This window comes from Rhopalosiphum padi, chromosome 1, assembly GCF_020882245.1.
Source record: "Rhopalosiphum padi isolate XX-2018 chromosome 1, ASM2088224v1, whole genome shotgun sequence".
NCBI classification, from domain to species: Eukaryota; Metazoa; Arthropoda; class Insecta; order Hemiptera; family Aphididae; genus Rhopalosiphum; species Rhopalosiphum padi.
The window spans coordinates 20,686,636-20,704,814 of NC_083597.1; the positions used below are offsets into that span (position 1 = coordinate 20,686,636).

General features: G+C 34.9%; 1 protein-coding gene across 2 annotated transcripts in view; it reads left to right on the forward strand.

Moving 5' to 3' along the window:
- Positions 1 to 18,179, forward strand: part of LOC132930598 (neurogenic locus Notch protein) — a 49,500-nt gene that overhangs the window by 2,058 nt on the left and 29,263 nt on the right. For both annotated transcript variants that reach the window (XM_060996550.1, XM_060996558.1), the window contains exon 2: positions 4,251 to 4,338. In XM_060996550.1, coding sequence (XP_060852533.1) covers positions 4,251 to 4,338 — 88 coding nt within the window. The remainder of the gene's footprint in view (positions 1 to 4,250; positions 4,339 to 18,179) is intronic.

The following is an 18,179-nucleotide window of genomic DNA, read 5'->3' on the forward strand; positions in this document are numbered from 1 at the left end:
CGTTAGTATAATTATTATAATAATAATAATAATCATGATATCGACTCGCGCCCGCATTAGAAATTCGCGTTCTGTTGTCGGGGGCCAGTCGTAACGGTTTTTCGCCCTCCCCCTTACTACTACTGCACACCACCTAAGTACTCGTGTCTAGAACGCTCCGGTCGGCGGGGTGCAGTGCTTTGGGTATCCCTGTCCGCCGTCATCGCTGCACGGGGGCCGGGTGAATATTGTCGTCACGGTCCGCCGGGGCGCCCGAAAAACCCTCACGCGCCGTGCACACACAAAACAACCCCTACCCGCCGCCTTCGTCGGGCCGCCCGTCCGCCGGAACATCTGCGCGACGACGACGAACTCCTCTCTCTCTCTCTGTCTCTCTCTAACTCTCATTCACCCTGCACAGCTCACTACGTTTTCCACTCCTCCGTCCGGTATGTGTGCCGTAACCGCCGCCACCGAGTATGAAGTTGCAGCTGTTTCATATTATGTATACACTGTATTTTTCGGGCGTCCGCCCAACACGCGTTCGGCAAACAAGTGGCCTCATGCGGAGCGCCGCAAAAACACGGGACACGAGACTTAACCGAAAATCGGAGGTCCCTCGTGTGTCGATCGATCGGTTGACGGCAGTGGTGTTTTTAATCTAATATAATATACCTATAGCACCTATATAATATACGTCGTATACATAAGAACAACATATAATTAATTTCATATTATTACCATTGAGGTATCTAAACCTGTGGAAGCCGAAAAAAAGACTTAAAAACTGCCAAGAAAATATCATCATCGCGTTTACTGTACAGCGGTGGCGGTGTAAGATGCGAGCGCTCGTGACTGGGCGATTTTTATTAATTTATCGTATCAAAAACAAAACAAGCACGCTGTGATCGACAAATGCGAATGCGATGACAGCGTTAAAATAACTCGATCTGTGGACCCCGTGTTCCGCGTTTTAGTCTTATACAGACGGTTCGCTCTATGATCTTTAGTCACTACAACCTCCACCCACCTCCTGTTTACGTCCCAGAAGTCGGAGCATCCACGGGCACACATCAGCAAATTTGAGCGAAAATTAATTGATTTCCATCTGTAGACCAACTATGGTTTCATAATCGCGTAATATGCTTTATTTTTATGCCTACCAATTACCATATAGATACAGATAAATGTCGATTAGAACTGGATCGTATCAGATTTATTTTTATGTTTTTTCGTTTATAAAATGTACTTTTATCTGTATGAGCACTGTAACTTGTAGGTAGCGAGAAAGCAGAGCATAGACAGCCCTCGAGCCTGACGATTTAAAAAAAAAAGTTACTTAAGACGAAATGACAGAATGATATAGGTATTTTAAGTCTACGAACAAATTTGACTGGTTACAAAATGAGTGGTTTAATTTTGTTCTCACGACGTTGTCACTAATTATTAGAGATTTTAAATGTTTATTAATTCTGTTTTTTGTATTAACTGGAAGTTGTTTATTCTATTACTTACAACGTTTACTACTTCTTAATTAATTGTCTAATGTACGTGAATAATATGTTAATATGATGTCGTTATCATGTATTGAATCTGTTAATAAATAAGTGAAAAAAAATCTAAATACACGTGTGTGTTAGAATCATAAACATAATATTTTTATTTTATATTTCTCTACAGTTAATTGTTTAATTCAGTATATAATACTCATTGGTTAAAGTGGTTAAAGATTAATTATTCTTATAATATATTATACACTATAAAAGTTATAGTTATTAGTTGATTAATTAGAGCGACAAACGTGTTTACTATATTGAATTGTTTCAATAACTTAATTGCCTTAAAATAAATCAGATAAAAACTACAAATCACAATATATTTTTTTAAACTTCTCCTTGTGTGTTCTCTTGGAGACTTAATTTGCCATTAGGTAGGTGCTCATTAGTATTTATTTGATAACAGTTTTATTAGAGATGACATCATTATGTATCTTAATTAATAATCCGTATTAAGTTGATTATGTAGATTTACTTGTATTACCGTATTTCTCGGTGGTATAAAAACCTGCTAGGGTAACATCAATAAAGTGTGTGTTCTGTATATTGTTTATTGTATTATTGGTATTCAATATTCATAGTATTTTCTATACCAGTTGTTGAACTAAAATGTTTGATTTTATCTACTTAATATATTTTTTGAACATGAGTAAATGTCTCATTCGGTAGTGATGTGTTGGACATTTATGATATGATAATTTTTGCATTTTTGGATTTCCAATTAAAATGAGCTGAATGTCGATTATTTACGCTTTCATGTATTTTAATTTCAAAATAATATTAATGATCGATTCCAATTAAAATTATTGTATAATTGTCTACTACTAAGGCACATTAGTTACGTTTATAGTTGAATGGAAAATGGAAAATGTTTTTCCAGAACATTTTACGTTCAAAATTTAAATCCGTATACATACGTTAAAAATAAATAACATGTACAATACATTGATAAAGTATTATTTCAGTTTTTCGAATCTTTGTGTACATTTTTTAATATACATAATAATATAAGTTATATTGCACTCAATACTCATTCTTCAACGAAATTATGTAATTTAATAAAATATCAATTAAGTACTTACTATAGGTGGTATTTCATAAATTATTTTGTTTTGAAAGTATTTTTAAATATCTCATAAAAGTATAAAGTTCATAGTTGTAATGGTTATATTCGTCGATGAAAAGTGGCGATGTGTATGTGACATGTATGATAACACGTGTATGAGCCCAATGTGTCGTCGGCGGCGGCGGCGGCGGCGGCGACGAACAACAGGTAGTAATAGCCAAGGTTTTCGGTGGTCTTGTAGTCATATACGTAATATACGCGTCTTCCATCCGCCATGTTGCCAGCCCCGCTCGTATATTACATATTATACATATATAAGTATGTATAATAATACTGTATTGTATTATGCGGTCACATCGGTACGTATACATACACTATACACTGATACACAAGTTCAATTCAATCCGGTCGGTTATTGCATGGCGGCTGTGTGTTCAACACAACAATACTATACATAACGTATAAAGATAGACAGTATGTGTGTGTGCGTGTGTGTGTGTTTGAATGTAGCCTCTGATTTTCTATTTTTTAATTTCTTATTTTTATATATTATTAATGTCTATAAAACTGCACTGTGTGTATAGCTTGATGGTTCATCAACAGCGCCATAAAACTAATAACGGTAGATAATATATTATGTATATATATATTATATACATATATACATAAAGAAAAAACTATAAGAAAAAAGTACCATCGTGTATTTGTGTGTAATGATTATTGCGCTTGGGCGCATTGTTTGGACTGAGTGAATTGAATTGCGACCGGGCCATGATTCTTTGTCTTTGCACTCTTCTACTAGTGTATTATACGTATGTGTATATTACTGAATATATATATATATTTGAGCAACTCGTTTTTATTTCATTCTATTAAGCCGCCGCCGCCACCACCGCTGCCGCTGCCGCCGCCTTGATGATATCATAGACAGTTGCCTAGCTGTTGGCGAATTAACGATCGCTTAATGGAATACTTCCTGCCCGGGCCTGGACCGGATGAGTTCATCATTTAGCCAGGCGCGGGCTCACTAAAGGATCGCGCGACACAATTGAATTTTCTTCTTTTTTTAAAATTTTTATTTTTAACTCGTGCTTACACCAACACGTGATATGGATTTGGTCAATACAAGTATATAATGATGCATTTTTGACAGATTTAGGTCAAAAATCACTGATTGTCGTGTGTAGGACCGATACCATTATTTACAGATACCCTGCGACACGGTTTCTCACGTTATTGTTAACCCTTTCTTGGGACATAACCAATTCGTTCCAGGACGACCCATTGTAAATAATCTGCCCTCTTGAAATACATTTTTTCTCGTGGTAATAAAGTTTTACAACCCTTTGCTCTTATACATGCTGAGTCAGTGTGTGTCCATTTTTAAAGAATTCGTTGGTCAAACAGGAATTTTTAAAAACCATGTGTGTACACAACGTATTTAATATTTTAACTTAAAATAATAATCAAGGTGTTGTTTGACCACAGAGAGGTGTGTCCCGGAATGTCCTCGTTTTTTTAACGCTGAACAAACAAAACGCAATATACTCTTTCAGAGAAATATGCTAATTTATAATATATATATACATACACAAACAAAATAAAGAAACGATGTACAATATTTATTTTAATTATTTTTTTATTTTTAGGGTCTACCGGGATTGTGTCATGCTCGCCTAACCCATGTCTTCACGGAGGTTCTTGTTACATGAAAAAGACCGGAGAATACGCTTGCAAGTGAGTACAGAAAAGGACAATTAGTTTTAAAACGTCGAGTCCTCATTGTTTTTTGTGTGTTTACCAATGTCCGTGCACGAATGCCGAGATAGCTCAATTTAGCTTGAGAGTATACGAAAATCGTTTCATGGTTAATTATCGATTGTTAAAACAATATAAATAACAAAAAAAAACAGTTATTGACCGAACGTGTTTTTAAAATAATAACTACTTACTAATACTTTACTTAAATTTTAGTCAATTTAAATGAAGCGAGGGTTGGAAAAATAATAAATATACAGTTCAATTGGTTTTGGGAATCATCGTGATTGCATTTGATTTAAAAAAACCGTTATAATTTAATAGCGTTGAACTAATATTTATTTTTATGATGAAATAACTAACTCTAGCGGTTTACGATCGTATGTTAACATAATATGTGATGTGTTTTTGTAACGTGATCTGATAATTGTTAATTTTTTATCATTCGACTATCGTTAAGTATGTTAAAATACATAATTATGATTTCTTTTAAAGTATTTTAAGATAATTTTGATTAGGTGTATATTACTTTTTCTTTTTTTTATACATTTATACTTACATTCAGAGATGTAAATATAAATATAAATGTATTAAAATGCTATCTTATTTAGTTATTCGTTTATGTTTAACGACATCCAATCAAAATTCTGTAATGTATTGGTAACCAATAGATATATTTTATTGGAATGCGACCATTCGTTATACGTTCGAACTTATTATTTTATGGGCAAAGAATTTAATATTAACCAAAATTTGTTATCATTATTATTAAATTATTTGACATTATGTTGTTTGAATAGTTAGATGTCTGACGATTCGGTTAAATTAAATTAAATTACAATTATCTATTGTCTGGTCGCCGAGAAGGAATAAGGTGTAAATAATAAACCATAAACATGCTATAAATCGGTCAGTAATTACTAAAAGAAATTGTTTGAATATTATTCATTCAAGATGATTCGATGTAAAGTTAATGATTTGATTAATTTCCATGGTATCGAATAAATCAATTGATATAATATTTTTTATTTTGTTGAAGAACACGTCGGTGGTATTTATAATTATTATTTTATCAATGTTGTATTTTGTTTTTGTAGGCAGGTTTTATATTTTAGAGCATATTTTTTTATTTAACCTATTCCCGAAATTTAATTGTCTGTCCGTGTATGCCTGTATAGTTCATCATATTCGAAAAATAATATGTATAATTTAAATGTATTTTTTTTTATCACGTCTTTGTCTGCGCTGAGTTTTTTTTAATTCACTCTTTGGATTACAACTATAAATAAAAAAAAATAAAGTGAACTCGTTTTGTGGAAGGTTTGCTTTCCTCCGGGATAATAATTATCGTCGTTCTATAGTTCTATATATTATATCTATGTACACAACACACACATAGTACCGTGGACCGTGTCCAAAGTCCTACCAAGATCAGTAAATCATCGCAGCAACAGCGTGGGCGAGCAACCTTGAATTTTTGGTCGTAAAACGTGGTGATCAGTAATCATCTATGGAGGAGATCGTTGACCAAAGATAATACAATTTGTCACGGATGCCGCAGAGTAAAACACACATAGTGCTCTTGTTTACATTGCCGGGCTGTGGCTTCGAACAAAAAGAAAAACCTGACTAGAAATTTAAATCGATTATCTTGTGCATGTGTCTTGTAAAGTTAATCGAATATTTTTTTATCCCTAGCTTATAATGCCATCGGTATGGGAAAAATAATTATTGAATTTTTATTGACGATCGGTATAACTATTAGTAAGAAAAATAACTATGATTATTATACCCAACGAAAACATTATGTTTTATAGTTATATAGTTTTTTTTAAAAATTTGAATTTTTATTGTCCTAAAATTTGATCAAATTTTATTGAGTATTTCCAATGGGAAATAAATGACGTCATACGATAGATATCGAGCCTGACCAGAGGCGACTTCGGGAGTTCTATGATTGGCATTCTTTCGTGGGAGATGGAAATTACATTATGCACGGTGTATTGTGGGAGCTAATAGGTAACTCTAACAAAAAAGAAAGAAAGAAAAAAGTCACATTTTTACTACTAATAACAGCGCCAACAACAACACGATTTACATTTTAGGATGCGTTGTGTGTGCGAGTCAAATCGGTAATGACAAAACTCATATGCATATACCCACCATGATAAATTTTATTAAAAAGATTCTCTCACAAGACGGTAATAATAATTCGTATAAGTTTTTCTACGTTCTTCGACCCAACGTTTTATTGTCCTCGAAATCAATCTGGTGTAATCCGAATAGTGGCGTCTTACACTATAGGGTCGGCCTTAATTGCAGCCCGTGCCTTTTGTTGACTTGTTAACGATATCGTATTCATAACAACTACAATGTTAGCGTATAAAGATAGGTATGTAAATGTTCTTATAAAAATATAACTTCAGTTTTTTTATTATTTTATTTTTATTTTTAATTACCTGCGAATATTATGAGTAATAATAAGATAAAATAAAATGGCAACGATTGGATATGTTATGTTGTTATTATTATTATTTTTAATTTTGCTGCGGGGCTTTTCTTGAAGAGAAAGGGCACGGTCCGTGCGGTTCCCACGGAGAGCAGTCGGCCATAGTACCTGGTCAGGTGAACAGCAGCAGCAGCTACGCGCGCACAGCCTTCCGGGGGCTCTCCTGAAATGACTATGCACAGCGTTGCCATTTGTATTGTTTCAAATGCAATCTCGAATAATTAAGATAGTAAAAAAAATCAGTTTGACATTTTGCTAATACTTGTTGACGTGTTCTGGTGCAATAAAATTATTCTATGTCCAAAGTGATACTTGGAGGTTTAAAAAACACATTTAAAGTTTTTGCTTTAAAACTGGTTTTTACTAAAACCGTTTGTGTGAATATAAATATAGATGTATACCATGTCTAAGGTAATAGAATTTCTATTTAACAAATTAATGCGTACTTTCTGAAAAATCCAGTTGTTAAAAAGTGTGTAGTTATATAATATGTATTATAGTCACTTAATTAAGAAAAAAACTTAAATGTTTTTTTTTATGTGTAATTTTAGTATGCGATAGAAATGCAATTGTATAGGATATTAATTTATCATTTTAGTACATCGAAGTTTTGTCATTGATTATCTCGATTTGTTACGAATAACACTACGCCAAGTCATTGGACCTTTGAAAATAGGTTGACATACGGTATGAAGAAGGGGCAACTAGATTACGAGCGTTTGCGTACTGAAATATATGTGGGGGTTGGAACAATTGAAGTCTCTGAGCCGTACCATTGCACCCCTCCTGTATATTCCCTCGGGCTAATTCAACGATAAAAAAATGATCAACCGCCCTCGTGCACCATAAACAACATTTGGCACTCAACCCTACGGAGAAACCAGTTTTTTTACACGTTTTTCACAAGACTATTCGTAAAAAGATGTATTCGAATTTGTATTAAGTATTTCGTATACATAAAGTATAGATTATAATTTATATTAATGCGTTGTGTATACCGAATTATTGAGATCCCGCACAAGTGTGTATAAATGAGTTGCGTGTCTGCTAGTGTATATTGCGGCAGCACTGGCAGTCGTGGTACTCACTCTTAGACCCCATACATATACGTAATGACTCATGTAATTATAGTTATGCTGGCAAATCCTCATTTACAACATGGAAACCGGCCGACTGGACGGAAGCGGACTGTGTAGTTTTTCAAGAACTGACGAAACACTAGATTTCTTCATACAAATATTTACATTTATAATTGATGTTCTTATTTAATTAGCTAATTATCTGTGTAGGAGGCGTCGTACCCCGAAACAATAGGGATTATATTATATTATATACAGGTACGTAGTAATACCGTTGCTCGATTGGGGATTTACGTATTTTAGATTTTTGTTATAACAAACATAATAATTATTCGTAGGAAACCAAAGATATTATATTATGCGAGTCGTGAGAGATGTTCATTGTATCTGTCACGTGTGTGTGTGTGTGTGGTGTGTTTGTGCGTATATACAGAAATATTTATCGTCACATACAATGCACGAGATTTTGGGCAGATCGACGTCGTCCTATCCCCACCGTGTTTTTTTTTTTACCAATGAAAGGGTGCAGTTTAACATGCAGCGTACGCCCTCGAGTACAAACCATCTGGTCACGGTTAACCGAGTATGTTTTGAAGTAATTAAGCTTGGTATTGTATTGCAGGACATGAGGTGACATATCCTAAAATGCATGCATATATTTTCAAATAAATATTCCAACTGTGTCAGTTGTCTGTGTTGTATGTGATTGAAAAAAAAAAGGTTCCAGGCAGGTGTATATATAGAAGCGATACTGTATAAACGTCGGTAGAACAAAAACCATTACGAAGAGATTTCAGCGGCCCCTATAATTTCGGAAGGTAGTCCATTTCGCTAGAAGAATTATGATTGTGTATGTATCCGTTAGAGGTCCTGTCATCCCAGTACCGCCTACTCCTACTCCGGGTCCGGAGCAACGTGCCACTTAAAATAAGCCCGATAGGAGGGGCGGATAACTAAGAAGAAGAAGAAGGAAAAAAAAATAGAAACCACTTAAGAGCGGTTTGGCTCCGGGCGAAAACCGAGCCGACCCGGCAATTTGGTCGGCGTGGCCATTACCCCGCGCGGGAGACCCGGAGGGGTCTGTATGCGTCTTTTTATGTGGTTGCCTGTACTCATCCCCGTCTTATCTGTCTGTAAAATCACTGGAACGTGACGTTACGGATAACTTTTGTTTGTCTTCGTAATAGCTAGGAAATACCACTTGAACTACTATATGACATCGGTGCCGAAATGTTTTAACTTTCCAAATCAGTAAGTGCATATTGACCCATCAGAAATATGTCTTTATATGACTGTATAACGATAATAATATGATGACTGTGTACATTAGTTTTGTATTAAAAAATTCGTTAAGACTATGGATTTCGTTGCTGACCAGTTGATTTTGTGAACTAAAACAACTATATACATTTACAAATTGTATTTTATCATTCGTATATATATATAGTTTGTAGTTAATCTGTAATTAATATATAATAAGTGTTTATTTTATTAATGAAACAGTTCTTGTTTGTTACAAATAAAACTGAAAAAAAAAACTAATGAAATTAATATTGTACGGAATACTTGGTAAAGCAATATTGTTTTTTAAACATTTATAATTATGACTGTTAAAATATTTTTACCGATTGTTTATTTTATTTTTGTTTATTAATTATTCGATATGTAATACAGTTTGATTTAAAACATTATGTCCCCATATGTGACACATCTAGTTTTGTCGGCAAGCTTTTTCTCACGGTCGGCCCAACAGATGGCGAAATTTTTGTATCCATACGAAATCCCTACCGTGTATATTACAATCATATAGAGACATATGACGTTTTAGGCATACATAATATACAATGTTTATTATATATATATTACATACGAAGAGGGGATAGACTCTTGTGTTAAGTGACTTCTAACGACACTCTTGGCCGGATGATAAGTGGGGTTTGTTGTTTTTTCACGTTTAAAAAATGTATGTTATAGTCGTAATAAATCCGGAGTGAGACATAACACACGAGAGCGCTTATGACCTCTCACCAGATTACAAGAAAACAAGTACTCGTTGTTATTATTTTTATTATTTTTTAAAGTTATTATTCTTTATGTCTCAGACTAGCCGACACGAACGTGCTGGAAGGCTAACCTGCAATATATCGAATCAACTGAGCTGGTTTTGTAGACGCGCGCGAAGGAAAGATTAAATTATGTCCCCTTCTTCTAAGGGTTATTTAGTACGGAAAAATGTAACAGGTTAGCTAGAAAAACGAGTAAAAAATAAAACGTTTAGTACCTTTATAATCGGACTTTTTTTGTACTAACATTCCTTTTAAAATGTTTAGAAGTTATTTTTAAATTTTTGTTCGGTTATTATTGTTTAGTTATTATAAAATATTAAGACGTTAAGTATAATCTAAATTCTTTACACGGTCACAACTCGTGGTGTCTTTATAGTGACCTCCGGGTACTAATAGCTGCACGTACAATTGTGTTTCGTATGCATACAGCGTGTTTGGTTTTTTATTTTTTTTTTTTTGGGTATCATTGAACAAAGGATTTTTGCGTAGGATGCACACTAAAAGATATACGCAAATTTTTTTGTTTGTAGTTTTATGCTTAGCCCATCATCACGTTCTAAGATTTCCATTAGACCGCCATGGTCAGCAAGAATATTGATTTATGCAAAGCATCGATCCTTTAAATTATGCTGTGTCGAGCATAATGTATTATAACCAAGAAGGGGGAGGACAATGAAGACGCGGGCCCATTGTTTTACTTAAACAGACGGTTTTTGTAATGATCAAATTCTAAAGGGATAACATATTAAGTTTAAAAATAAATGTAAATTTATTCATAACAAAATAATAGTTATATATAGACGTTTACTTATTTAATAATCAAAGTAAATAAATATTAAAAAAATTTAAACTATTTCGTTGAATATTAGATGTCGGTCAATTAATTCATATTGGTTACATAATTAGTTTTTAAATATTTTTTATATTGCTGATTATAGTGATTATTATGGCACAATAAAATATTTTTAAATAACTTGGATCAGCACATTTTTAATTACATTCTCAAAGAAAACAATGAATGTTTTATTTTTATAGTTGTTCTTAACTTTCATATAGGTAATAAAGTAGTACTGATCTGTTTTTTTTATTTTATTTGGCTTAAATCAATTATTCATGCAATAGATTTTTTGTGAAGAAGGTTCAAAATTAAAATTAAATATTATAACATATAATACCAAATACCATACATTCATTATATATATATAAAGTTTTTATATGTTTTACTGATTAGTCGGCAATTTAATTATATTTTAATTCTCAGAAATAATAATTTTTTTATTAGCATATCTTGGTTTGCTATACCTACTGATTATTTGATTAATATTATAAGTTTATAGAAGATATTTATGTTGTGTGACCATTTTTTTCAACTGTTACTTCTTATTACGTCGTCTTATTTATTTTTAGTTACTTATTAATAATAAGTTATTATGTTAAGTTAGTTTATAATTATAATTTTTAAATTTATATTTTTATGTATAAATTATTTATAGTTTGACATAATATATTACATTAAAACAATTTAGTTTTGAATAAATAGGGTTACAGTTTCTGATTAAAAGTAAATCTCTAAACAAGACATGATTTACGTTGTAAGAGGCGGGTAGGTAACTGATGTTACATAGACAATTCGGGTAAATTGTTCGAGTAATTTGGACGAATATAATATGAGGGGTTTTGTATTGGGTTATTCTTCAAGTCATTAATTTTCAGCTTCGGCTTTAACTACTGCCGTCTTTTGTCCAGAAAGCGTTACAGCCACGATTTTTACTGATTTTTTCATTTGCGTGTGGCCGCTTTGGTGGTGGCGCTTAAAAGCATTGATATTAACAAAAATATCTTTTTATATTATATTTTATATTCATTATCCCCAGGGGCCATCTAGAAGCATTAATCATTTGGTTGTCGTCATTACAAGTTTATTGAAATCGACTGTTGCGCGCGCGCCTCTAACGTCTATAACGCGGCAGTAACCCGACGGGACACAAACCGGTTTTTTATGATATAAGTTTCAGATGGGTTGCTGGAGAGTAAAAATTATCTTGTTTTGTCACCACCGGTAAGTCACTCGGACGGGTTAATAAATCGTGCGGATTTTCGGGACGACAATCATAAATTCATAATGTTTATGAATATGTAATTTCGTTCAAAGGTAAAAAAACATGGCCGTCCACGAAATAAATGATTTTTATCAACTTGTATCGTATTATTTATAAAATGTTCTCGGAACACCAGGACATCGTTGGTGTGTGGGTAGGAATAAACATTGATGGCCGTGCCTGATTTTGGCACAAAATATTATTTCCCAAACAACCACAATTTTATTTACTTAGTACTTACTCATCTGGACGAGTTTAGTGTTGATTTTCACCCACATTCATTATAATATAAGACATAGTACATTCTCATGGTTTTTTTTACCCGGTTTTTACGTGTAATACACGAATGCATGTGTTCGGCACATGTGATCATTTAAATGTTTAAGGATTACATTTATTTTATTGCATGGGAAGAGTTAAAAAAAAAATAATAATAATAGTAAAGTCGCTGAGAAAACAATGACTCGTATTTCAAAAGTCCGTTCTATTATTATTTCAATATCTAATCCGTCAGCAGCGATAACCGCTGCTTTCACGTCCCAAGTAGACGTCCATTGTGTATAGGCTACCATACACGTCCAAGAATTATGATGTACACTGTCCGTCTTCTAACCTCTGTGGAACGTTGTTCTACTACACACGACGCGTTTATACCAATTCGATAGGATATATATTATATTATTCTATTTTACTGGCCGTATAACACTCGAACCGTGACGGTTTTTTCTATGTTGAGTGTATAGACTCGATAGTCCAACACACACAGTGTTTACATTGTGATCGTCTTGACATTGGAATTCTGTTGCGTCATCATTGCCATGTCCGATCGATTGCCGCCGTACGCCGCTATACCGCTCCAGATGATAATTTATCCGAAGTGTGTAGATATTATACGAGAATATAGGGGTTGTAGACTTGCAGTAAAGTAACCGGTCTATCTTCACCCTTTTTAGTAGGTACCACTGAGCACCACGTTTACATTGTGCAGCCCTTTTGAGGATTTTGAGATCGGAGAAGGGGTGAGCTGCAGAAACGGCAGCTGTTTTGCATTTTAACGGAAATTTAAGACGGTCGCTACGTAGCGATATATAGTTGATTTCCAATATTCGGACGACCAATTCGCGTATTCTACTCATATAGTTATATGTAATGACACTATTATGAAAAGTCGAGACCAATGATCCATATCGATCATCACGATTCGTTGATTTGCCCGAGATCCTTTATATTCTGTATCTGTCGTGGGCTACAGAAAAAAAGAGAAAGTAATATTACAGGACTGCAGTTCTTTCTTTATTTCAGATCTGTATATCTAAGTGTGCTATCATCAAGACTTCGCACGTCTCTGTTTTGGGTGTGCTATAGGCTTATGAAATCCTGCTTAGTAAACATATTTCCTAGATTCGTTAACGTTGTAAAATACACGATTGTATGATATATTAATATATGATAATGTATTATATTTAAATGATTTATATCGGTAACAAGAAAAATATAAATCAATGAAATATTATAATATTCAGACGTAAAATCACTTGTACTAAAATAAAATATTTTATTAATTTATTAATACACCAGTAATTAATGATAAATTATTGATTTCATGTTTAAGGAATTATTAAATAATTATTGTTACGATAGTTATTTTACAAAATAATTGATTTGTAAGTTATATAATATCGAGTATAATATTATGCTAGATTAGTAGGTTTATTTTATTTTTAATTACTAAAAACTGTTATTGACATATTCAAACAAAATATTATGAGGATTTAGGTACGCATTGCAAAAATAAAAACCTACCTATATAAACTTTAGGCCCAGTGTCGCCACTTGTTGATCGAGCAATATTAGTTTTGTAATAAATTATCGTGTTGCCGATGGTGTTAGGTGACAACGGGTTTTCTTCTTCTCGCATTACCGACGACGTATCTGAATATATAACGAAGGTTGTCCTTTCGAATCCGATATCTTCTGGTCGAATAAATACGAACCTTTTGGTTTTTTATCGTCTCCCGCCGGCATTATTCCTTTGTAACGTTTCTGTTTTTCGTTCATGATTTTTTTTTCCAACACTCCAGTAAACAAATTTTTGAATATCGTATATCAATGTGTGATTTTGCGTATAGTCTATGTAAGGGGAGGGCTTCATAATGATAATAATAATAATAATTATGCGATTGTACTATATATGTTCACACATATTTAGCTGCGGGATTATTATTCGTATTTCGGACGGTCCATTGTTTGTTACCGAGATGAAAAAAAAACAAATATAAAAATGCATACCTACCTATCGGTTACTCATAGTTTTCTGCACATTTTCAGATGTCGAGCATTTGCCTTCGGGCGGACATGACTCCACAGTCTTTGTCGGAGATTGTTTTGAAATAAGAAAAAAAACCCGATTTTCCCTTCTTCCACAATATCCATTAACCACTGTCCGCAGACAATAATTATTATCTCGCATTCCACTTTTCTTTCTTTAAACCGGCAGCTCGATAAAAGAAAACAACACTGAGCAATTGTCCCGGAATTTCAATCATCCGAACGATTACAAAACGTTATCCTTCTGGTGGTATTTTACGTTTTATATTCAATATTATACATTTAAAGTATACTGTGTCATAATGTATAAATGTGTAGATGAACTTTATTGGTAATATAGTCTAAGAATTGGATATAGTATAGGAGAATTGATTTATTTTCGTTTTGAAAACTATTGTCCATTTTAATACGATATCCGTTGTTGAATCGTATTCAAATCGGCCAATTATTTTTTTTTCACTTGTTATTCTCTATGTACCTATATACACTTAGTAATTTATCTGATTAAAAAATATTAAGAAATACTTGTAGATGTTTAGTTCGGAATAGGAACAAACATCGTCGTCGGATCTCTCTCTTAGGGGGTATTTGTCTCTGCTCATCTCGCGTATCGGTACGGTAAAACGTTCAATATCTTTATTAAAAACGAACGAATAAACAACGTCGGCGGGTTTGCAGCGGGATAAAATGACAGATGTTTGTAATAAAACGCGTCTTGCTTCTTTATAATATAAAAACCTCCTCCCCCCAAGTTTTTATATCAGATCGAGAACAACGACCAATAGGGTTCTTTTACAATATAGTTAGGTACACGCACGAAATCTCCCGTAGGTACCTATGTGTGCTTAGAATTCGATCCTACTATACATCGTTGTACACGTATTCTGTGTATTGATGGCGTATGATATTATTATACACGGCTGCGACAAACTCGTCGTTCATCCGTGGATCCCTATAATACGTTGCAGCAGTCTGCATACTGTAACAACGACGTCGACGAACAATAATTTAATAATATTGTCATTGACACGAAAAAACCTCCTATTTACTAAATTTTCGATTTTGAGGTTTTGGTGTCCCTGGATTGAGAAAAAAGGCTATCATTTGATCTTCTATCGATCACACATCTATCGTTAAATTAATGAAATATAATAAACAAAACCTTCTACTTGTTATCTACTATACATAGCTTATGAAGTATTTTTTATGTGATTATATAATTCTATCTATAATATGACATAAAATATCATTCAAAAAATCTGATATATATATAATATAGAAGATTGACAAAAACATGTATAAATCAATAAAACGTTTAATGAGATTTTTTTCAAAATAAGATTTTATATAGCTTTAAAATTCGTTTCTGTTGATCATTGACAGACAATCTTTACTTTATTTTAAACGTTTTTCGCAGCTCGTATATAATCGGGGGTTTTAGCACACGGGAGGTTTACCCGTGTCGACGACTATAATACAGCCCGCGTAGAGAAAGGACGCGACCGTTTCGCTGCGCGTTTATCTTTAACGATTCGTTGTTGGTACATAATATAATAATAATAATATTCCATAGCTTCCAGTCGGACTCGAACCGCGCGTATGCGTGTACGGCATAATAATAACAACAATAATAATATAACAGCGCATAGAGACGATTACGAGAACGCAGGGTTGGCATAGGAAAATGATCGGTTAGCCGCCGCGGCCCGTAATGATATAGCACGGCGCACGCGGTCCATCCGAGGTCGGCGAGGCGGAGGCGGCGGATCGGCGGGTCTCCTCCGGGGGCGCACGTTCGACCGGCCGGGACCCTTCTCTCCTGTTATTATCGTTCCGCGCGCCGTATCCGCGGCGACGATATATATACCGTCGCGGAGAGGTCTCGTGCGTCGATTCGCCGACCGTCGCCCGCATTATAATATCGTGTGCTCGCGTGTGTTATATTATTATTATCGTCGTCGTCGTCGTCCGCCGCCGCCGCCGATGCAAACTCTCCGGAAACGCGTATATTATATTATATTCGCACACGACGACGTGCAATGTGTATATATGCGCACAGGTAACCGCTGTGTGATGGCGGCGGTTGTACTGTTTATAATAATATATTATTATTATTGTTGTCGCTTATCAACCGGCGAGCATCTGTCACGCGAGAGTATTTGTCACGACGCAACGCGCGCTGCACCGCGTTCCGTATATTATTATTATGCGCTCGGTATACGCCGCCGCCGCCATCGGTTAATTAATTAATTGGCCATGTAAATGCAATTACACACGCGGTGGCTGATTGTCGTATGCCTAATGAGCCAGCACGACGACCGCGATGCCCAGATAGTGTGTCGTTTTCCGCCGGTGTCGCCGCGCCGCCGAAGTGCAATACCGAAACTCTTGTAATGATAATAACCCATACTGCACGCTGCACCGCGCCGCGAACACAATGTATAATAACAATAATAATAATATGTCGCAGGCACTGCAGCGGTGTATCTATATAGCATAATAATAATAATATGTGATATATTATTATAACCGTGTGGTGTAACAATAGAACACCATCATTGTGTATACATATATATATATATATATATATATATATATTATATTATGTATAATATTATATACGAAAATAATAATAATAAACCTACATATAGGTACTAGGCTAGATATACTATAGGTAGGTACTACACGCGGTGGCCTGTGGACATATTTATTTATTTATTTTTTTTACTTTGCGTGCGTATAAACGTAAAAGACGTCAACGAACCGGAGGCGTGTATATTATATTATATTGTATCCATAGCATAAGAATGCTAATAATAATATAGTGGCAGCGGTACAATACCGGGAGCCCGAAGGTCTCTTGGACCGCCGCCGCCGCTGCCGTCGCCGCCGTCGTCCGGGTACTTTGACCTAGCGCGGGCTGGAGATGTGCAGTACACGGCGCGCGCTGTTTCTTTCCCATTTTACGAATGGCTCGCGCTAGCTCTACCGTCGGCCACGCCCACCACCCGTAATTTTTCGCTCACCGGCCGTCCCCCTGTCCCCTCCAATACTTAATTGGCGACTGTGGCTTTTTATATATATATATTTTTGGTCTTCGGGAAAATTGGCGGTTTAATATTATGACGTTTTATGTATGCATATTATAATATTATGCTGTACGGCGAGTAAAACGCACTGGGAAATAAATGACGGTTATAATATTATTTGCACGTCGCCGCATTATAATGTAGGCCCTACTATATGCGCATCGCGATCGCCGCCCGATAGTACATCGTGCGCGTAGACTGCGTAGAGAGACATGTGGTCGAAGTATTACCGACTGTTTAATCCGTTGTAATACACGGACTGTGACAGCCGTTTTTTGTTTTTGGGCGCTTCAGGCTACATCGTCACAGCGCGCGCTCAGTCGGTCGAGTCAAATGTAATTCGACCATATGCGCTTCTGCGCCACCAACGAACCGATAACGGCGACTGACCGATGGCGGGTATATAATAAGGTCTTGCAGTTGTACGCGTATAAGCGCGTCTATGCAGCACGTTGGCGGCATTCGTGTCCAACTAAGTTAGCGAACGATATTTTACGTAATATTTTCGATATTTTTTTATAAACGCGACGTCAAATAAAATATTATAACGACGGTGCACACGTCGAGTTTATTGAAATTCAATGCAAACATCGTAGGTATAACCGTCATAAATCTGTAATGGAGGTTTTGTTTATTTAACGCACGGGCAG